Raw genomic sequence first — 22,782 nt, 5'->3', positions numbered from 1 at the left:
AGTTCCACAGCCATATGCGGAAAGTCGAGAGCGCATTTGTCGTTCTATGATTAGGAACCGCCATCTTGAGTTAGTTCTATGCACTCCCCGCACTCGCAGAAAGGTGAAATTGTGTGAGAGATACTTCGGCCGTTTGCTCGCGCCCGCTTTCTGTCGGGCTGAATGTCATTTAGTGAGGTGTTGAGGTTCTCCATGGTTAAGTAGGTTTTCCTCACGCGGGCTATGAAATTGTTTTGCTGCGCTGCAAGCCCATCGATCCTGGCGTCTAGCATAGTAATCCTGGTTGCCATACTTGCGGCGAAATTTGCTATTGCTGCCTGAACAATTTTCTCAATGGCGGCGTGGGTTATTTTCATGATAGTTTTAGAACACTGGTACAGACGGGTTTCGGCACTTAAGACCTTAAGGGCCCTGCTGAAGTTCTTAAGGGCTTGTGAATTGTGCCACCGGCATTGAAGGTTGCAGCGCGTGGGGTCGCGTTATTGTGCGAATTTTTCTTACTTCAATTTTTTTTCTAGCACTTTTATTCCCTTTGCCCCTTTCCCCAGGACAAGGTAGCCAGCCGGTATTTACACTGGCTAACCTCCTTGTCTTTCTTTTCCTTTCTTTCTCTCGCTCTTCATGAGAGTTTCTTGGAGGATTTGGAATCTTGCGTCAACTACGGATTCCACATCGTCGCTGGGAAGGGATGGTCGTGGCTGTGCAAGGTTATCTTGGACTTTCGTATATTTTTGAAGCAGCTTGTCAATGAGGACCCTTAGTTCCTCGCACTTCTGTAGAAGCCTGTTTATGCTGTCGTGCTGTTTTTGTTTGCTTTGGATCAGGTTGTCGCTGAGGGCCTGTTGGCTTTGTAGTTGACTGCGCTGAATTTGCACCCTATTTTCGAGAGCCTGGAAGGCCACGGTTTCAGCTGACGACATTTTTGAGCTGCTCGTGGTTCTCGGTTCACTCGATCCGCTTGCCACATCCGAGTAGCTCATGCGTATGGGCGAGTGCGAGCGTGAGCGTGATCGGGAGGGCGATGGGAGTGTAGATCTAAATCTACTTCGTTTGGGGCACCAGCTGAGCACTACTGCTCAAGCTGGTGGTTGGGCTTCCTAACAGTACTGGGAATTCTTCGTCGCCTTAGCTCCAGCGCCTGTCTCGCTTTGAGCCCGTCCATGCGTTGTTGTCGTATGTTGAATGTCGGTAGGTTGGGTTTCAGTCTTTTCTTGGAATCTTTGGTTGCGGTTCCATGCCCTTCTCCACATAACTTACAGGCGTGTTTGCACTCATGGTCAGGTAGTTGATCGGTTTTGCCACATTTATAGCAGAAGGCTGGCAGTGGCCTCAGCAGACATCCTGTTGGTGTCCCGTGTTGCCGCAGGTCCTGCAGTATTGCACCGACTTGCGGTAGGGTGGGCATCGAAAGTAGGGACTGGAAGCGGACGAAATAAGGAACCTGCGGTGCTTGGGAAATTGTCACGGCCGCGGGCGATTGCCCGAGGATACGGGCGTGGAGGACCGTGTACCTTGCTGGTACGCGAAGACTTGCCTTGAGTTCTTTGTCACTCGTGCTGGGCAAGAGTCCGCTTAGTGCACCTTTGGATACATCGTCTGGGGTTCTCGTGTCGCCTTTTTACAGCGAAGAAAGTGCCGCCAAGTTGTATTCTGCTGATATTTTCCCGTTTCTTAGCGTCTTCCCAGCCAGCCGTGCTTGCAATAATTAGGTTCATCGATTCTCTGCGCTTGAACGCACACTTTTTCGCCGAAGTCTCACTGCGAGAAACCGCTGGCTCTCCCGATGACATGCATGATGGCGCAATTGTTCCACTTTGCAAGGTCAAGGCCTGCTTGTGCGTGGTACACGACCTTGTAGTCGTCGACTGGTAGAGGCGGCATCTTGGGCTTTTGCTGTTGCAGGGGTGGTGGCTTTCTGGTCCTTTGTTCCTTGGTTGGGTTGCTTTCTTGTGTCGTTTTATTCTCTGCGCCCTTCTTGCCTATTCTGCCCGTCATGATCCAGATGCTCTCACGTTCAATTGTTCTTCCGCTTGATGCTTGTACTTCCGTTCAATTGTTCTTCCGCCAGACTGAAGTAAGCAACGCAGGTAGTTTCTGCTTTATTTACTTCAGTCGGGTTCATCTGCATTATGTTTGTATATTCCAGCTGTTCTCTTGGTATTTCGATTGCATCTGCTGCTGCTTCGATCATCTCGAGAGCTTAGTCGCCGCGCGGGCGGGCGCCCGTGCTATGCTCACAGATACGTTCGAGTGGCACGAGCACACGCCGTGCGCCTCAGATGCAATGACACATTCCTGGACGGTGTTGCGGCAGCCCGTTCGACGTTGGGCTTAGCCAGGCGGGTGTGCAGCATTTGCAGAAATCAGGAAACAGGGCACTCACTTGGTGGTCGTTAGTGTCCGCTGATTCCTCTCGCTTTGCCGGTTCAGCCGTGAGCAAAATTAGGTTGGTCGCTTGCCGTGATCCTGGTTGAGATGCACGAGAAGCGGGGGCCCATGTGAAGCACGTCTGCTTTCCACGGCTGCCTAGCGGGAATCCTGGACAAGATGGGGCAAAGAAAAAATTTTAAATTATCACGGTAAGATGCCAACAAGCGGCGAACATCATCGGAATGAAAAGCGGAGATATAAGGGGAAATCATACCGGCAAGAGGGCCGTCAAACGTAGTACTTGTGTCCGGGCTTCAAGGTAACGACTGTGGAACATCGATATTCAGGGCCAGATGATCGTGTGCGCCTAAAGGTGATGCGCTGCCCAGCGTCATGCCTTCTGGAAGAAATTATGGGGTGCATCCAAAGTTAAGAATCGGTATGCACGCCCGGTTCTCTGCAACAGTCATAACAGAGTGAGGGAGCGCAACACACGGCGTGAAAAGAGCGTCTAGAGAAGGGGAGATCATATAGTGACCGTCACAAACAGGGGGCTCTTGGGTTAACGTGACATACGTCGCGGTAGCTGGTCGCAGACGAACAAACTCGACGACACATAAACTTGGCGGCGACGCGGTGTTGAGGTCGGGTACAGAAGGGAGTTCCAGCTATAGAAGGCCAGATGAGCAGTCAATGATTGCAGAAGAATGGGTGCTCAGGAAGTCATGGCCGAGGATCACGTCATGGGGACACTGGTGGAGAACTGTGAATAGAACTGAAGTCTGGTGATCAGCGAAGCTCACACGTGCAGGGCACATGCCAACGACGCAAGGAGTACCACCGTCGGCAACGCGAACGACAGGCGACGTGCGACAGGCGACAGGAGACGACAAGAAAGGCGAGCACTCATTACAGATAGTTGCGCCCCAGTGTCTATGATCGCCGAAACAGGCACGCCGTCCACTTCTACGTGCAAACGGTTTTGTCCGGTAGCGAGGGTCAACAGAAGATTTCCGGGTCGGTTTATCAATGCAGCATCACTCTGGGAGCTGCACTGGTCAGTTTTCCGAAGATGGACGACGAGGGTATGGCGACGGCGAGCGACGGGGCAGCGGAGAGCTGGAACGCCGGTTCTGTGGGGATGGCGAACGGTCGTAGCGTGGAGTCGGGGCAGGAACATCAGGGTGTGGGAAGTCATCACAAGCACGAACAAGGTGACGACGGCCGGCGATAGCGACAATGGCGGGAAATATAGCCTATCCCATTGCAGTTGAAGCATATTGGCCTGTCGTCGAGCGTAGGACACTGGTTTGGATCGCGGTATCCATAGTAGGTCGATTGTGGTCTGGGAGGTCAAAAGAAATTGCTGACCGCAGGACGACTTACGGCACAGATGGGATGAATTCCGGCGTTTGCCAACTCGTCGCGCACGACAGCTTCCATCAACGATACCGCCGGGCGGGACTCGTCGTAAGAATAGCCTCTGGAACAGACGGAAACACGGCCTCAATCTCGTGCCGCACAAGACGCAGCAGGCTTTCGGTACCAGGCGGCTGGACGTTCTCACATGTTGAGGTAACGGTGGTGTTAGGGAGCCGCACGAATTGTTGCGTGACACGACGGCTCTTCGCTTGTTCAAAGCGTCGGCACTCCTTTATTATGTCGTCCACGGTAGAGCGGTCCTTATATATCAGTAAATTAAAGGCGTGATCGGTGATGCCTTAAAGTATGTGGCTAACTTTGTCAGTTTCAGGAATTTTGTCGTCAACCCACCGTCAATGAGCTAACACGTCATGAATATACACGACATATGGTTCAGTTGATGTTTGGGCCTAGCAGGAAAGTTCCTTCTTGATGGTTCGATGGCGCACGACTAGCTTCCCGAAGAGCTGTTGTAATTTGTGCTTTCAGGTGTCCGAACCAGTGAGTTCCTCCTCGTGTGTTTGGAACCAAACACGGGCCGTTCCCTTGAGTTAGTAAATCACGTTACCAGCATGGTTGTTGGGTCCCACCGGTTGTTCTTGCTGGCTCGCTCGCATTCCGTTAACCAGTCTTCGACGTCTGGTGTCCGTGCCGGAGAAGGTACCAGGTTCTCGGTGTTGGGCCAGGACTACCGATGTCGCGGTAGCCGAGGCTTAGTCAACAGGCCTCTCAGTCGACATGGTCGTATGGCCCACAAGATCTCCGCTGCAAAGTTCTGTAGTGTCCTTCGGATATACCCCGCACCTCCACCAAAGACGTTACAGGGACATGTCAAAAAGGGTTTAAGTACAATATTTACAAGTGACAGCGAGTGCGTCCACAACATCAACGATGGCGGGCCGGGATACAGCTCATCGTCTTTCTCGTCTGCTATGCCACTTCTATTTCGTCCGCAGGATAAGTGCATGGCTCTTTACGATATCAAACCTTTCACTCGGGAAATGATTGAGTGTCCGTAAGACCTCAAATCTCATATATATTTTGGAAATACAGCACCAACTGGCCAAAAGAAAATCTTGGACCTGAAGTATGAATATTCAAGTAATTTAACACCACTTTTAATTATTGCAGAAATGACTTGATTTTGGATATTTACCTCATATAGGTAATGCACTCTATCATTGAAAGATCGCCAATATTTGCTACAAGTAGGTGCGCAGGTTATCCTTGAGTCGAGGGCCTTCTGATCCAAGAAATTACATGAATTAGCAGCAGTATTATATGGAAACTCGTCGAACTTATCGTTATGCCTTCTAATGCAACTCTTGAATTACCTTTCCGTTTATTTATATTTTTATTTTTATTTTTGCAGTACTCGGCCTGATGAAGTGCCTCATGACATCGTTTTGGTTATCCTTCATTGTTTTGCTCATCGCTCAGCCGCCATTCAAGGGCGCCATTCAAGGTTTTTTTTTTTCTTTTTTGCGTCCCTAGTCGGAACATTCAAAAGTACGTTAAGTGTAGGCATGAAGAAACTGTGAATAAAAGGGATAAGTTGTCGCTATATCTGTCACCGAAACTTTCGCTTAGTTTGACGACAAGAAAAAGATGTACCTCCACAATGATAGCTGTTAAATCATTTATTACATAATGCCCTACTTGAAATGATCCCAACAGCTCACGTTTCTTTATTGCTACTCCAGAACACGTGCCAACAAAAGTGTGCTTCCAAATGCACGAAGCCACTTTCCTCATTTCGCTCTGTACCAGGCGTGGCAATCTGCTGACTGTTGCTTCATCGGCCACAGCTACCGGTTCTTCTGGCTCACGGAACTGGCTCTCCTAATCGTTTCCGGGAACAGGCTCTCGTTTTTTTTTTCTTTCTTATTGTGCCTCAAGATTATCACTGTGTAGCGACTCTGCAAGAAGATCCTGCATATCTTTTGCAGACGTCGTGCCAGCAGGCTCGTTGCTTGGAGCGGCAGGTGTTGGTGAGCGCAGCTTTTCTATAAATTTTGCTAATGGTAGGCACTCAGTGCCATGATACTTAACAATAGTTTAAGTTCTTGACACATCGACGCTCAATAATTATTGCATGTGTTATGTCACCCTCACACTCGTAAACGTTCATGCCGATGTAATTTAGCAGCAGGGCACTAGTGTATTTTGTGATGGTTTCGAACTCGAGGCTTTCAAGCATATCGGCTCTTAATGTAACGACTGCCTTCGGGAAACCACTGCATTCAAATCAACCTTAGTACATAAGCTAACAATAATGAGAGAGCGTTCAAGAAGTCAAAAGTTGGCATTTCTTTATTATGAGTGCTAACCTATTCTTGAAATGGATTATGTATCAAGTCTTTTAGAAGACAGCGTGGATCGCCACACTGTATTACCCGATTCAACTGCGTTTTATATGCGTTTTGCATTTGCCCAAAACTGACAAACACGTGCTGGCGGCTAACGGCTATTATTCGTGAGTAGTGTGACACACATTACCTTAAACAATGCACAGAATAATTTAATTAACGCACATAAATATTCTTTCTTTTATGGTAGCAAATAATGTTTGCTCACTATATTGTGCCCTAAAAGGTAAAAGTAGTTCTAACAAACACTAGCATAATCCTATAAATTATTGCTAGCTCAAAGGAACGCAATGAAGTATTGGTGGTAGCGTATAGGACGTTCTTAATTTGCATTTTACTACTAGCACCTTACTACTGGGCATACAAGTGACACCAAATAAAAACTCATTCGCTCACGAGTGTTTGGTCACTAGTTGAATCAACAAACTTATGTAATCACACTGTAACTTTCTTTACAGTATTGCGAAACCCGAACACGGAGGAATACAGAAAATACGGAGACACGGGAACACATTTGTTTTGTATGTTTCGTGTGTATGCGTTGTCTTGACTTTTGTAGTAGCGGCTACATTCCCGCGAATGCAGTAGCAGCTAGCTCATCTATCCATCTTTTCGAGATTTTCAAACATGTACTCCCTATACTGGTATTATGCGTAGCTGATGTTTTACTTCATAGTACTGTGCCTTGAGGCATAACGCAGGCAACGCAGCTTGAGTGTTGTTGATCTTTTCTGTCGTCGAGAAACAGCAATATCTCTGCACATTTGCGTGCTGTGGTCAGTTTCTCTGATGATTACTGCGTTTTTCTTTTTTTTCTATATTTCAAGGGACGGGATCTGATCATACCTTGGAATATGAAGGCTACCTCAGGAAGCAGTGGGGATGTTTTGCTACTTGCTCTGTTGCTTTCAGCGGCTTTTTCCTTCAGCCGGTCACAAATTGAGCGGAAGCCAGAGTACGCGCAATATCAAGATGCGTGGAAGGTAAGCGAATCACGGAGGATGCATTTCCTGTGGGAGCTCGAGCCAGCTAACTTGCAGTCCTTTATTTTTACCTGATATTGAGCAGGCATCTCATTACCCGTTTAAACTGTTATTTATTATTCGCAAAATTAGTAGGACGTTATAGCGACTCCAAGCAAAATTGCTGTTTTCCCCCTTTTTTGTACATTGACGCGAGGCCTTTAGAGCAATTTACAATGAAGAATCGTCCAAAAGAGCCAAGCAACAGGTAGCTGACCAGCACAATCAGTCCGCTCAAGCATCTTGCGCTGCATATTTATTTATATATTTATTTATTTTGTTCCTCTCTATTTTTTATCAGTAATCGTATATCATTAACCAACTTCCCAAACAATAAGTTTGGTTGTTTGGGGAAGCCCGTATAGTATGGTATGGCGTGGTATGGCATGAAGAACATTATAGGGTCCTGAAGGTCAACCCTGGGCTGACGCGGGCCGCTCCCACGTCGGGACTGTCAGGCCAAGCCCTTCAGCCACATCGCGGGCCTTCTGGACAGCCCGTAATTTGTCGGAAAGTGACTCACTGTGTAGCATTTTCCGCCACCATTCTTGTTCCTTGTCGCAGTCTGTGAAGACCGCGGGGCACTGCCAAAGCATGTGGTCAAGAGTAATGATGTCATTTCACTTATCACAATTGGTGTGCAAGCGTCATTTATTGATAATATTTTGCAATGCTACGTTATACCTGTACTCATTATTCATTTCATATTATTATTTAAGAACGCATAGGAGTTCCAAATATAAGGGGAAACTTTATCTCGAGAGCTCCTGTTTAGATAAATGGGAAAGGTTAAATTATGTTCACCTGCCGTGGTGGCTCATAGTGGCTTTAGCCCTGCGCTGCCAAGCCCCAGGTCGCGGAATCAAATGCCGGCCGCGGCGGCTGCATTTCGATGGAAGACAAATGCAAAAACACCCGTATGTACCGTGCATAATGGTCACGTTAAAAACTCGAAGTGGTCAAAATTAACCCGGAATCCCCACCCCTTACGGCGTGCCTCGTAATCATTTCTTGGCTTTGGCGCGTTAAACCTTAAAATTTGCTTATATAAAAAATTTCTTAGCTTGCTTTGCTCTGCATCTTCTGCACGGAATTTGATGCGGATTATAGTATTTTTTAAGATTATGTATATGAAATGTACATAGCAAATATGTCAATTTGGCCGTCAATTATTATAACTACATTAAAAGCCCCAAAACTTAAAAAAATAATCCTCTATGCCGCGTCTCCAACTTCATAAGTCAGTAATATAATGATACTACAATTCTGCGAGCTGAATCTTTTGGAAAAGCTAAACCAGGCAATATTGATGTATTATGCACCGCTCTTATTCCCCCAATTTCTGAGTAGGACTTTTGAAAAACCATTGTAATATTGTAATAACTTCGCGTAAACATTGTAATAATGTAATAGCTTCATGTCAGCTGCAACTTATAACACATTAGTTTGCTTGAGAGGCTTCAACGGATACGGTATTCGAGACTGGCGATATCTGTGTTGGGTGCGAAGCGACGACTTTGCGAACTTTTGTAGCGTTAGCTACACTGGCCTAGCCAAGCCCGTTTCGCGCGGCACATCAAGAGCCGTGCTGCGCATGCGCAAGGATCAGTGATGTCACACGGCTTGCGCACCGGAGCCACCGGAGCCGGCACCTCTCGCGCACTCCGCCGCCGCCGCGCGCGACTCACCGCCGCCGGTCTGCGCATTCCAGAGGAGTGACGTCGTAGCCGTGGTAGACGCACTGGCGCCGGCGCGCGCTCACTGTGCAGTCGCCGTCTGACACTGCGCTGGAGCCGCTGCGCTTTTGACTGGCGTTTGCCAGTGTGGTATAGCCATGGAGAAGGAGAGCGCAAATGCTACTCAACAGCGCAGAAGAACGGAGAAGCTTGACTCATCGGATCCCGAAGTAGTTGCCTGGCAATTAGCGGTTGAGCGTAGGAGGAATGAACAGAAGAAGGCTAAACGTGCTGCGGAGACACTGGAGCAAAGGGACGAACGTCTAGCAAAGCGGCGTCGCCAGGAGGCTGAGCGACGTGGCCGACCACCCCTGCAGCAACAACAAAACGCCGTCGATGACGTCAAGGCTCGCCGATCGACTGAATATACTGTGAAACTCAGCGAAAGCGCCAGTGCGACTCGGACCTTCAGCTGAACCTTTGCTAACGCTACGTATATCCTGGCATAGCCGAGCTAAGCCACTGCAACTATTTGTTTCTATTTCTTTTTTAACTTTCCGATTTTCGTCAATTTCTATAAGAATATACGTGGTCTTCAATCACAATTATGCTTTGTACATTTGTTATATTATAGCATTCTTTCTCAAGTGCAGCAAATTTCGTTCATATCGCTTCGTTGGTTGTCTTACGAAAGTATCGCTAGGTTTTACACTTATTTTATTAGAGAAGTCGTAGTGGGCCCCAAGTTTTAGCTTCCTTTTAAGGTGGCCAAACTGCCTATAATCGTTATTGCATTGTGAAAATGAATCTCTTCATCCTTGCATGGGTCAACAAATAAACTCAGGTTCATGTCACATTCGCTTTTCTGGCAAATAAGTTTTATTTTTGTCAGACAGTAATTTGGATGTAGATGTTCCAACTTTCGAGCATTTTGATTTGTTAACTTATAAGGGTTATAATAAGTCCGTTTATTGTGCACATGCTTACACTCTACCTTAAGGTGCCCAGTGCTGCGTCGCTCGGTAACGCAAGAGTAATAGCCACAGCAGTTGCGTCACGTGAAGTATCGAATACTGCGTTGATCCATTGTCGATCTGTTGCACGCTCCGTTGTACGAACCGTTGCACGGGTGTGACGAGCAGTACCGCTCGGGGCGAACAGGAACGTAGGCAGTTGCTGGAGCACTCTACACGAACCGGCTCTCAAGACAGGCCGTACAGCTTCGATTGGCAGCCGTCGCCGCGTTTTATTGCGATAGCAATTATATGGACACTCCAAAGCAGATTTCTGCCGTCGCCGTCGCCGTGAGGTTCCGTATGACGTCAATGGAGATGAAATCGTCGCTGCGCGCCGCCGAACGCTGTATGTGCGAGTGAAAGGGCGCGAGGGACGCGCGCTTTCACGGGGAGTGAACGCACGGCGGAGAACAAACGCGCGTTCTGTGCCGTGCTCGCTTAAGGGCTGCAGAAGTAGGCGTCTCTGTTCTCCTTCACAATCACCATGTATGTAGAGCAAACGCGCCTTCTTCCGACGAGCGAGAGGCCGTGGGGGAGGGGGAGGGAAGGGAGGCGACGTTTAGCTGCGGCACGCAGTGCCTATTTATATCAGAGGCTCCGGCAACACTCACCAACGCCGCACGCATTTTGTGCGAACGCGGGCAAAACGCCGACGGCGTCGACAACAGTTCTGCGTGCTGCCGGTGCTACTGCATGTCCAAGTTTATACGGCTGATAAAGCTACTATCATTACACCCTATAGCTCTCTACAAATTTGCTATCGCAATTGATGCTTCGCCTTTCAGGTGAAACTGCGGTAACTTTTTTACCAGCTGTTATACATGTACACATATAACAAAACAACTCCAATTGGTTGAAGCTTGACTTGGCAAATGTTTTATTCAATTGTGCACAGCGGCCAACATTTGAGTGACGCAATGTCTATGGCTTTCTGCTGCTGAATACGATGTCCAGTCTCGATTGCCGCATTCAAAGCAGGACAAAAGTTTAAAAACGTCTGGGTGCCGATCATTTAGTGAAAGTTAATGTACACTAGCGGGAGTAAATTTATCCCGAAAGCTCTATTAGTGCGTGCGACCCTCACAGTCTCTGGATTGCTGAAGCTCTTCAATTATATCCGATATCTTGAATCTTGTAACTTTCGTTTTCTTTATTTTTTCTGCTACCTCTGTCTTTAGGGTTCAATACTCGTTCAAAAGCAGTACTCGTTCTGTTGATCGAAACTGATCAACAAGAAGTAAGGGATATCTGAAATTATAACATGGAAAAGATTGGAAGCAGTAAAATATCTACGCACAATGAAATCAGTGCGAAGAAAACTTGGCATAGGACAAGGCAAAATGTATACACTGAAAGATAAGCCGGGTAATGTCATCAGCAATTTCGATGGCATAGTGAACGCCGCGGATACTGAACTGTACAGTCCCCAGAGCAGCCGAGCTACTTCCATTCGCCGTACTGATGAACCAGATACAGAGGCTCCTTCTATAACTAGCGAAGTCATGAGGGCCTTGAAAGACATGACCAGGGTAAATGCTGGTGGAGAAGATGGAATAACCGCCGATTTAATCAAAGATGGAGGATATATCATGCTTGAAAAGCTTGTGGCCCTTTATACGCAATGCCTCACGACGTCAAGTATACAAGAAAGCTGGAAGAACGCCAACATTATACTCATCCATAACGAGGGAGACGTTAAAGAAGTGAAGAATTTTAGACCCATTAGCTTGCTTTCATTATCGTATAAAATATTCACCAAGATAATTTCCAATAGAATCAGGGCAACACGTGAATTCAACCAACCAAGAGAACAGGCTGGCTTCAGGAAGGGATATTCTACAATGGATCATATCAATGTCATCCACCAGGGAATACAGAAATCTCCGGAGTACAATCAACTCTCTCTATATAGCTTTCATAGATTATGAAAAGGCATTTGATTCAGTAGATGTACCAGTAGTCATAGAGGCATTGGGTAATCAAGGAGTACAGGAGGCATACGAGAATATCTTGGCAAATATCTACAAGGATTCCACAGCTACCTTTGTTTTCCACAAGAAAAGTAGAAAGCTACCTATCAAGAAAGGGGTCAGACAAGGAGACACAATACCTCCAATGCTACTCACGGCATGCTTAGAATAAGTATTCAAGCTGTTAGGCCGGGAAGGCTTAGGAGTGAGGATCAACGGCGAATATATCAGCAACCATCGGTTTGCAGATGACATTGTCCTATTCAGCAACAATGGGGACGAATTACAGCAAATGATTAAGGAACTTAACCGAGAAACTGTAAGAGTGGGGTGTTTACACCCGACTTGCGTTGGAATCTTCACGTAAATGAGCTTTGTGCAAAAGCTAACAAAGTATTGTGGGGTCTGAGACGTAACCTGCGTTGTGCCTCCCCTGAAATTAAAATTTTAGCTTACAAAACCTTGCTAAGACCCATAATTGAATACGCAAAAATAGTATGGGATCCCTACACCCAAAGTAGCTGTCTAAAACTACAGAAGGTCCAGCGCCTTACTTCTAGGTTTATATTTAATAAATACCGCCGTTTCCACTCTCCAACTGAATTATGTAAACTTGCAGAGCTCCCACCTCTACAAAAACGTACCGAGTTTGAAAGGCTTAAATTCCTGTTCCTAGTCATTCATAACCATGTCAAAATAAGATACGACAAGTACTTCCAAATCAAGACACAGGAAACATCACGGCACAGACACAGTATGTATATACCTCCTCCCACAGCGCACAATGACTGCTTCAAATATAGTTTTTTTCCCAGGGCAATTCAGCAATGGAACTCTTTGCCCGATTCAATTGTTCAATGATTAAGGAACTTAACCGAGAAACTGTAAGAGTGGGGTTGAAGATTAATATGCAGAAGACAAACACAATGTTCAATAGCCTGGCAAGGGAACAAGAATTCAGGATCGCCAGCCAGCCTCTAGAGTCTGTAAAGGAGTACGTTTATCTAGGTCAATTACTCACAGGGGAGCCCGATCACGATAAAAAAATTTACAGAAGAATTAAATTGGGATGGAGTGCATATGGGCAGGCATTGCCAAATCCTCACTGGGAGCTTACCACTTGTCGTTGAAAAGAAAAGTGTACAATCACTGCATTCTACCGGTGCTAACATCTGGGCAGAAACTTGGAGGTTAACAAAGAATCTCGAGAACAAGTTAAGGACCGCACAAAGAGCGATAGAGCGAAAAATGTTGGGACTAACTTTAGGAGACAGGAAGAGAGCGGTGTGGATGAGAGAGCAACCGGGGATAGCCGATATTCTAGTTGACATTAGGCGGAAGAAGTGGAGCTGCGCAGGCCATGTAATGCGTAGGATGGATAACCGGTGGACCATTAGAGTTACAGAATGGATACAAAGAGAAGGGAAGCGCAGTCGAGGACGGCAGAAAACTAGGTGGGGTGATGAAGTTAGGAAATTTGCAGGCGCAAGTTGGAATCAGCTAGCGCAAGACAGGGGTTATTAGAGATCACAGGGAGAGGCCTTCGTCCTGCAGTGGACATAAATATAGGCTGATGATTATGACGATGATGATGATGATGATGATGACTCGCTATCTTACAAGAAACATTCTCTTTTTTTTTCTTTTTCAGGCACTGAAGGTGCCGGGAAAATACTACCTCTACATGAGGTCGTATGAGTACGAGCCTTATTACAAGGAAAAGAAATGCGTTTACAACGAACTCATTTCCGTCAACGAAGAGGAACAGTACACTGTCAGCGCCGTTGGAGATATCGATCCAGTTACTCTGTTAAAGTAAGAGCTGCCATATGATTTTTCCTTCCGGCTTACTTTTTCACATCTCTTTCAGGATGCGAAGAATGTTCGGCACAGAATATTGCAGAGTGCAGGCATTTACAAGTAGATTCTATATAATCATACATGAGTGAAATTCCACCACCTCATTCTACCTACTCATTTCTCATTTATTAGCCTTTCAATCCAGTTTCGCCCGCCTAGTGAAACGGAGGAGGAAAAGGGAGGTGGGAATAAAGGGAGAGGTGCGGAGGTTAACCATGTCGGAAAGTCCGGTTTGCTACCCTGTTTCTCCATTCATGGGTAAAGAGGGAAAATTAAAGATAAAAGGTGTAGGAGAGGGATCAGAGACAGCGCTACACATACGCGAAATGGAAGACACGTATGTAGTCGTTCACACTTCCAGTTGTCGCGAGGAACCATACTAACTTCTGGGATCACAATAGGTGAGGCCACTTTTGGATCATCTGGGCATAAAATTCTGACGCGCGCAGTATTCCTGTAGTGAAGAGATGGCTGCACTGCACTCAGTGTGGAGGGCATACATTGCACTTTGAGCAGAAATAATGGCAACCACATTAAGTGGAAGGTGCATCACAATTAATGGGCACCAACACTCACGTGCGTCTTCTCCAGGAATTTATACAGAGCCCGGAAGCGCTTGCTGTAATGTCGCGATGGTCGTACGTAAAGTGCCCCGTATAAATAGTCCCCACAAGAGTGCAGGATCAACCAATTCTGATTTTTGTGAATAAGAGTCGCAGCTCGCTCTGCCACTACTGCGTTTCCCCCTCACTGTTTGATCACCATTGAACCAGTATTCGACACATATCTTACGTAAGATTGCTTCCTTATTAGAGAGCGTCCGGTATTCGGGTAAACACAAGCGCAAGCGGTATTACCGCATGACCGAAAGCATAGAACTTACATAGCAGTAATCATGTGTATCTTACTTTGCTGCTGGTGTAAATTTTCAGCGGCAGCACGATTGCGCCACTGCCGAAAATTTACACCATCAGCCAAGTAGAATACCTTGTTTACTGCAATATTAGCATTCTGTTTGATTGAGCTCTGCGCTACCAGTTGGCTGGCACAGTGCAGGCTGTTAACGTATGCGCTTCCGGTCATGCGGCAATACACCCACTCCGTTTGCGTTTACGCGAATACTGAACACGTTAAACGTCCCTATTGACTGTTGTTTGGGTTTGGATGCTAGCGATCCGCGCGACAAAGATGCGACCACCGTGGCTGCATTAAGCTAGGCGTCGCACTTACGTAAATAAAATTTTGTGAATACGTGCATAAATAATTATATGTGTTCGTGATCATGCATACTCATGCTATGCGCTATTTGCTGATTTAACAGGAGCAACCGAACAGCATACGCATGGGTTCGAGCGACTGAGGGATATCCCATTCCTGACGTAATCCAGACGTCCACTTCACCCAGTAAGCGATACCACTTACTATCTTCCGTTGAATATCCGGGGCGCTTCCCGTAAGATAAATACGGAGCGATATGTGCCTGACAATGATGTGTTGAATGTTCGTATCGAGTACGGTAATTGAAGGTCACTTATGGACCACGCCCTTGGCAACAGTTCGTTTAATCTTTATTTTGAGAATACTCCTTGAAATTCACTTTGGTGTCACGACTTTTTCAGCTAAACGTACTTGAATTGAACGGTGCTACTTTCAATTGGAGCTTGACAGTTGTAGATCATGCTGAAGTATAGAATATTCAAATACACAGCCGGTCTGTTCTAATAAAACAATTCTCGATGATTATATCAAATGCCTGTAACATAAATCAGAGCCGGCTTAAGGCTAAAGCAGTGATCATTCAATTGGTCGAAGTGGACGCGGTGCATTAGGAGTTGTAGCGCTTAGAAGTTTATTTTTACTTTCTCTTGTTCTTGCGAAGCTGCTCAGAATATACGGTGTAATACTTTTTAAGTCATTCATGCATTTGTAACACTTCACTGTGCAATTAAAATATGTTCATTAAAACGCATTCTTTTGCCAGGCATCTTTCTGCAGACATTGAACAAAACGCTATTATGGCAGTGATACTAAGCATGGCTGTGCGTCACGAAAGAATCAATCTGTTAGTGTCATTTTACAACGTGAAAAAAGCGAGAGTGACGAAAAGGGGTGAATTGATTACAAAAGTTTTTTTTTTTTAATCAGACCTCGTATCTGTCTAAGTGCCGTATATTTACAGCACTTAGACCTAGTGACGGAGACGACCCAAGAGCACACGCACAACCTTTACTTCAGAGAACAAACTATATATATATATATATATATAGGCTGCTTCCCTATGCTGTAACATAAAAGAACCAATCGTGTTTGACACGTGTTCGCAGCGCACTTAATATCACTTCTAGTTTGACACGTGTTAGCACAGCGCGTCCAAGAACTTCATATCACTAAGCATGGCTGTGCGTCACCAAAGAATCAATCTGTTGGTGTCATTTTACAACGTGAAAAAAGCGAAAGTGACGAAAAGCGATCAATTTATTACAAAAGTGTTTTAAAAACCAGACCTCGTTTCTGTCTAAGTGCCGTATATTTACCTTGAAGTGTTTCGCAGCATCTGCATCCTTTGCCATAATGGTTAACTCGCACATACAATACGACCATATATGTGGCCTCTTCCAGTGTCCCTCGACGGCACCATTTATTAGTTATTTCTACCGTGTCTGCAATATTGTTACGCGAAGGACGAGTCAATTAAACGAAAAAATATTTAGAGATTATATTTACAGCAGCGGTTGCAGCGCTGACCGGTTGGATTCACAGTGCGAGCCCAGTTCGTTCTTCCTCCTCTTTGCTCGAGTAATGGCACCCGCGCGCCTCGTTCAAACGACCAAATACAACACGCGTGTAGAATAATCCCTCGGCGGCGAAAGCGACCTCTCGGAGCATCTAAATGTAATCACTGGGAGGGTGATACTTCTTCAGCCTTGTAACATGCACGATATCACTGGACTTTGAAGCAGATGGGGCGTCAGCGGCGATTTCATAGGCGACGGGAGTCACGGCGCGAAGCACTCTGTATGGGCCTGTGTAGCGAGACAGCAGTTTTTCTGACAGGCCGACGTGACGTGACGGAGACCACAGAAGCACCAAAGATCCAGGCAGGAAGTGCACGTCTCGGTGTCGCCAGTCGTACAAACGCCTTTGACTCTCTTTGGAGTTCATAAGGCGGTAACGGGCAATTTTCATTGCATGGGAAGCGCGAGCGATGGCGTAAAGTTCATAATCACTGGTGGGTGCCGCGTGAACAGGTAGGGTTGTGTCGAGGGGCAGTGCTGATTCTCGGCCGCACCGAAGGAAAAATTGGGAATAACCAGCTGTGTCGTGGCGCGAGGAATTTTAAGCAAACATGACAAACGGTAGAGCCAGGTCCCAGTCAGTGTGGTCTGAAGAGACATACTGCGCGAGCATTTCTGTGAGAGCGCGATTGTGACGCTCCGTGAGGCCATTTGTTTGCGGATGGCATGACGTGGATAGCTTGAGCCTCGTGGCACAGGACTGCAGGATGTCTGCGATAACTTTTGATATGAATGTCGAGCCATGGTCTATGAGAAGTTGTCTTGGAGCTCCATGCAATAAAATCATGTCCAGTAGAAGAAAATCGGCGACACCTGTGGTGCAGCTTGTACAGAGCGCTCGGGTTATGGCGTAGCGCGTGGCATAATCCGTAGCCACACCGATACACCTGTTCCCAGAGGTAGAGGAAAACGGCCAAGTAAGTCGAAACCTACCCGAAAGAATAGCTCCGCGGGAATGCTGAGTGGTTGAAGGTACCCGGCAGGGAGCGTCGATGGTGTCTTACGTCGCAGGCATTTCTCACACTCTGCTACGTATCTTCGAACGAATCTAGCAAGCCTTGAACAAAGAAGCGTCGGCAGATCCGGTCGTAGGTACGTTACACACCGAGGTGGCCGGCAGTAGGGAGGTCCAGAATTTCGCGGAGAACAGCCGAGCGAAGGTGTTTAGGGATCACAAGGAGTAATGCTCGGCCGTCGAGGTGAACGTTGTGGCGGTAGAGTACGCCATCTTGAAGTATGAATAAGTTAAGGGAACTGTCGGCAAGTGACGAGTCCAGGCGGTCAATGATGATACGCAAGGATGGGTCACGGCGCTGCTCGTCGGCGACATGGAGCAGCTGGAAAACAGAGAGAACGCAGGCGTCGGTGTCAGTAACAGACACCGACGGGTCGGCTCTTCGACTGAGTAGCGAGAGAGACAGTCTGCGTCCTGGTGTTGGCGTCCCGATTTGTAAGTCACTGTGTAGGTATATTCTTGTAGTCGGAGGGCCCAACGACCGAGCCGGCCAGTAGGATCCTTGAGGGACGAAAGCCAACAGAGCGCATGATGCTCTGTGATTACTCAGAAGGGCTTGCCATATAACTATGGGAGGAACCTTGAAACAGCCCAGATGAGAGCAAGACATTCGCGATCGGTAATCGAATAGTTGCGGTCTGCAGTTGTGAGCAGCCGACTAGTCTAGGCTATAACACGGCCGTGTACATGTTGGCGTTGCGCTAAGACGGCTCCGATCCCATAACCACTGGCATCGGTTCGGACCTTTGTAGGTGCGGACGGGTCAAAGTGGGCCAAGACAGGTGGATTGGTGAGAATCGTGATAAGGCGTGAAAACGCGGCAGCCTGAGGGGAACCCCACGTAAAAGGCACGTCTTTCTTCAGAAGTTTAGTGAGCGGTCGAGCGATTGCTGCGAAATCTTTCACGAATCGCCTGAAATAAGAAACGAGCCCCACAACACTACGGATGACTTTGACAGACTGATGTACAGGACAAGCCGTTACTGCTCGAACATTCTCCGGGTCGGGTAGTACGCCGGAAGCACCAACGAGATGGCCTAGCACTATAGTCTGTCGGCACCCGAAGTGGCACTTCGATGAGTTTAATTGGAGTCCAGCCTTACGGAAAACATCAAGGATAGCTGCGGCGCGCTCAAGGTGCGTCTCAAATGTAGGAGAAAGCACAAGGGTATCGTCTAGGTAACAAAGGAAAGTTGACGATTTGAACCTTGAAGCAGAGAGTTCATCATCCGTTCGAACGTGGCGGGGGCATTGCATAGACCGAACGGCATAACCTCGAATTGGTAAAGGCCATCTGGAGTGACGAAAGCGGTCTTTTCTTGGTCTTGCTCATCTACGAAATTCTGCCAATAACCAGATCGAAGGCCTATGGACGAAATGTTTTGGGCACCGTGAAGACAATCAAGAGCGTCGTCGATTTGTAAAAACGTCCTTTTTAGTGATTCGGTTTAGGTGGCGGTAATCAACGCAGAAACGCCAAGTGCCATCGTTCTTTTTAACGAGCATGACCGGCGACGCCCAAGGGCTCGACGAGTGCTCAAGAATGCCTTTGGCGATCATCGTGTTTACTTCCTGCTGAATAACTTGCCGTTCTGCCGATGACACGCGATACGGTCGGCGGTGAATGGGAACAGCATCACCAGTGTTTATCCGATGCTTAACAAGGGACGTCTGACCCCAGTGGTCGATTGTCAATGTCAAATATATCGCGGTAGGAAAACAAAAGGCGATATAGGGCGGCTGCTTGATTAGGTGTGAGGTCCGCCACCATGGGATGTAAGGTGCCATCGTGGATCATGGCATCCTGCGGGTAATCTGGAGGATCTGGAGACGCGTCGACGGCAAAAGCAGTGACGTGGTCGTCTGTCACTGAGCGGAGCGTGGCCACCGCTACGCGTTCAGGTAACACTTGCTTCGTCAAGCTAAAATTGATAGCGGGAAGGCACATCTGATTAGCGGCAAGGGTTACGACGGAGTGCGGCTCAGAGTCGCCATCAGGCATGGTTGCCGTTGAGGCCAATTCGACGACGGTTAAGGCTTTTGGAGGTAAGCGAACAAACGCTGTAGTGCAGGGGGTGTTTAGTTGTTCGGAGCGAATGTCTGAAAGGAGAGGAAAGTCGAGGCACAGCGTACCGGCGGAACAGTCGATGAGGGCAGAATGCGCCGTCACAAAGTCGAGCCCGAAGATTAGGCCATGAGGGCAACTGGTCACCACGGTGAAGAAGACTGGAACTTGGCGGCCAGCAATTCCTATGCGAGCAGTGCACATACCACTGACGGCAACAGTGGCGCCATCGGCGATGCGTACGGGTCGAGTGGTGACAGGCACTTTTTTGATGCGACGACATAGGTTAGCGCTCATAATGGACACTTGGGCTCCAATATCAATCAATGCCGTCAACGGAAAACCATCCCCGTCTACTTCAATTAGGTTCGTGTTCGGGAGAAGCGTCAACGGAGGATTTCGACAGGACGAACGTGATGCAACACTACCTCCAAGAGCTGCATGGCCTAGGTTTCCGTCCGGCAGGTTGGCGAGGAAAAGCGGCGTGGTTGGGGTGACGGGAAGCGACGGCGTTGAGGCGACGGCAATCGCACGGAGGAGCCGCTGTCCGGGGCATCAGAAGTAGGGTACAGACGGCGAGGTGAATAACGGCGAGCGTCGGCGTATGGGCGAGGGGCCGGGTACGAGCTTCAGTATGGCGGCATCCAGGGGGTGCGGCAGTGGCGGGGCACCTGACCACTCAGTGGCAGCAGAAGCATATCGGTTTGTCGTCTGGCGTTCGCCATTCAGCAGGATTGGGTGGTCTGGGAGCGAAGTACTGGTCATTGCAGGTTGTGGCCATGGGAATGAGTCCCGAATCAGGTCGGGGGACAGAGCAGGCGGTAGAGATGCCGAGGTTTGCAATTTCTAGCAGCACAAATGCTTGAATAACGGAAATTAATGGGGGTGCTTGATCAAAGGTACCGTCAAGTGGTCATGGGTAAAGTGGGGCCGGATTCGCCGCTTCAAGCTCTCGGCGAACGATACGCGTGACGTTCTCTTGAAATGGTCGTGTGGCGGTAAGATAGGAGCAAGAGGATGTGGCAGGTGTGTTTGGGAGCCGGGAAAGCTGTGGGACGACGCGGCGGCTTTTGGCTACCTCGAAGCGGCGGCATTCTTTGATGAAGGCTTTGACAGTAGAAACGTCGTTATAGACGAGCAAATTGAGGGCGTCGTCCGCGATTTCCTTTAGAATATGGCGCACCTTGTCAAACTCGGTCATGTGCTCGTTGACTTTCCGGCACAGCGCGAACACTTCCTGTATGTAGGAGACATGCGATTCGGTCGACGACTGGACACGGGTGGCAAGCTCTTTTTGCGCAGCCTGTTGGCGTCCTGACGGGCTGCTAAATAGGTCGCGAAGCCTCTCTTTGATAATGTCCCAGCTGGAGAGCTCGCCCTCATGGGTGTCTAACCAGACACGAGGTGTCCCGTCCAGATAAAAGATCACGTTGACAAGCATGATGGTAGGGTCCCAGTGGTGGCTATGGCCAACACGCTCATACATGTTGAGCCAGTCGTCGACGTCAACGCTATTTTGGTCGGAGAATGTCCCATGATCACGGAGACTGGGAACCGTAACGTGCGTTGTGGTTGGCGCCACAGGTGTAGGCGGCGAGGGCTGGTTCTAGCGGAAGCCATTGCTGAGAAGACGACGGCGCGGACCCTTCGGAGCTCAATGGCAAGGACGGGGAACGTTCCACCTCCACCCAAATGTTACGCGAAGGACGAGTCAATTAAACGAGAAACTATTTACAGATTATATTTACAACAGTGGTTACAGCGCTGACCGGTTGGATTCACATCTCGCGACGAGTTCGTTCTTCCTCCTCCTTGCTCGAGCGATGGCGCCCGCGCGCCTGGTTCAAACGACGAATACAACACGCGTGTAGCACTATTGTTACCGACTGCGGTGAATACGTCAGCGACGTCTGTACAATAAAACCTCTAGTTTTAAATGTTAGGCTCTAAAATAGCGGACTATTGCGTGCGTGCGTGTGCGTGCGTGGGTGCGTGTGTGTGTGTGTGTGTGTGTGTGTGTGTGTGTGTGTGTGTGTGTGTGTGTGTGTGTGTGTGTGTGTGTGTGTGTGTGTGTGTGTGTGCATGCCTGCGTGCGTGCGTGCGTGCGTGTGTGTGTGTGGGGGGGGGGAGGGAGTGTGATATGCGGCGATCTTCACTCTTGGAGCGCAGCATGTATGCCATTTTCATAACAGCTCTCATCTCGCTATAACAGCTGCCACAGTAAGTGACACCACAAGCTCCATGCAAATCTGTAGGCAGCGTTTTTTTTTTCCTTTTTATGACATTAGTGGTCTGGCAACATAAGGTGCCTATTGTAATAATTTTGTTCGCGTTATTGTTTTTCTCAGCATTCCGTATTAGGTGCGCTCCATAACTGCTCGTGAACGTCACTTAAGCGTAAGCATCGGTAAAGCCAACGAACCAATTCAGCGATTGCTTGAGAGAACTGTCAAGTTGAAAACACAAGACATTGCGCGTTTGCACCTACAACTTGATACGCGCTTTCCGTGCAAAGCGATTACCAATGCTAGAACAAAAATACATCTTTCTTCTTTCCTTGCTAGCCCGAGATAAAGTTGTGGAGTATCCCGTCGCCTTCACGGAGTACAAGAACTGTGAAATCCTGAGAGTTCCGCACCGAGATAACGGTAAGCGCTAATCGGCCCTCAAAAGGAGTTTCTAGTACCTCTACTCCATTCCGCGAGCTCACCATGGAGCTCACACTAAACGCGGATCACTTTTTCATTCAGGCTGTGAACTGTGGGCGAAAGCGGGAGAAGTCGACAAAATCGAGTCACTTTGTTTCTTTGCATTCCACTTGCTTTGTGGGCCAGGGAAGTACATGGTTTACGACGCAGATCTGTGTGGAGTAGAATAAATATCATTTTCGTACATGAGGTAGCCTTGTCATTTCTTGTTAGTTTTAAGAGGCACCGGCACAGCGGCTACCATGTTTGGCTGCCGCGCAACATGCACAAGTGATACAATCGCTCTTTATCGCGAATAGCACTCATTTGAAGCCATGTTGGGAATGTAAACGCTACTTGCAGGAATCTCTAAGGCTAAAGATACGCTTTCCTACGGGAGAGGTTTGCTTCGCCGGCAGCTGACTCAAAGTGTGATCTGAGAAACTGTTCTCCTCTCAATAGAAATTTTAACTAAATGCCACCGCCCCCCCCCCCCCGCTCTTCAAAAATCAAAC

The 22,782-nt window shown here is 47.9% G+C and overlaps 1 protein-coding gene across 1 annotated transcript; it reads left to right on the top strand.

Annotated features, from left to right (window-relative positions):
• The first annotated feature begins 5,691 nt into the window (after positions 1-5,691).
• LOC119441440 (uncharacterized) lies at positions 5,692-22,577 on the top strand. Its single transcript, XM_037706058.2, has 6 exons — positions 5,692-5,783; positions 6,989-7,144; positions 13,497-13,660; positions 15,027-15,109; positions 22,145-22,228; positions 22,331-22,577. Exons 2-6 carry the CDS (start codon positions 7,016-7,018, stop codon positions 22,456-22,458), a joined length of 588 nt encoding a protein of 195 aa, XP_037561986.1. The 5' UTR covers positions 5,692-5,783; positions 6,989-7,015; the 3' UTR covers positions 22,459-22,577.
• Positions 22,578-22,782: the final 205 nt, after the last annotated feature.

This window comes from Dermacentor silvarum, chromosome 2 (genome assembly GCF_013339745.2).
Source record: "Dermacentor silvarum isolate Dsil-2018 chromosome 2, BIME_Dsil_1.4, whole genome shotgun sequence".
NCBI lineage: Eukaryota > Metazoa > Arthropoda > Arachnida > Ixodida > Ixodidae > Dermacentor > Dermacentor silvarum.
Note: the sequence above shows the minus strand (reverse complement) of the source record. Positions and strands in the feature narration are given on the sequence as shown.

What these genes read in the sequence shown, in the direction of transcription:
- LOC119441440 (XM_037706058.2), top strand. Translation starts at nt 7,016, where the DNA reads ATGAAGGCTACCTCAGGAAGCAGTGGGGATGTTTTGCTACTTGCTCTG. An exon ending in AATATCAAGATGCGTGGAAG is followed by an intron (nt 7,145 to 13,496) that starts GTAAGCGAATCA and finishes TTTCTTTTTCAG; the next exon opens with GCACTGAAGGTGCCGGGAAA. An exon ending in GATCCAGTTACTCTGTTAAA is followed by an intron (nt 13,661 to 15,026) that starts GTAAGAGCTGCC and finishes CTGATTTAACAG; the next exon opens with GAGCAACCGAACAGCATACG.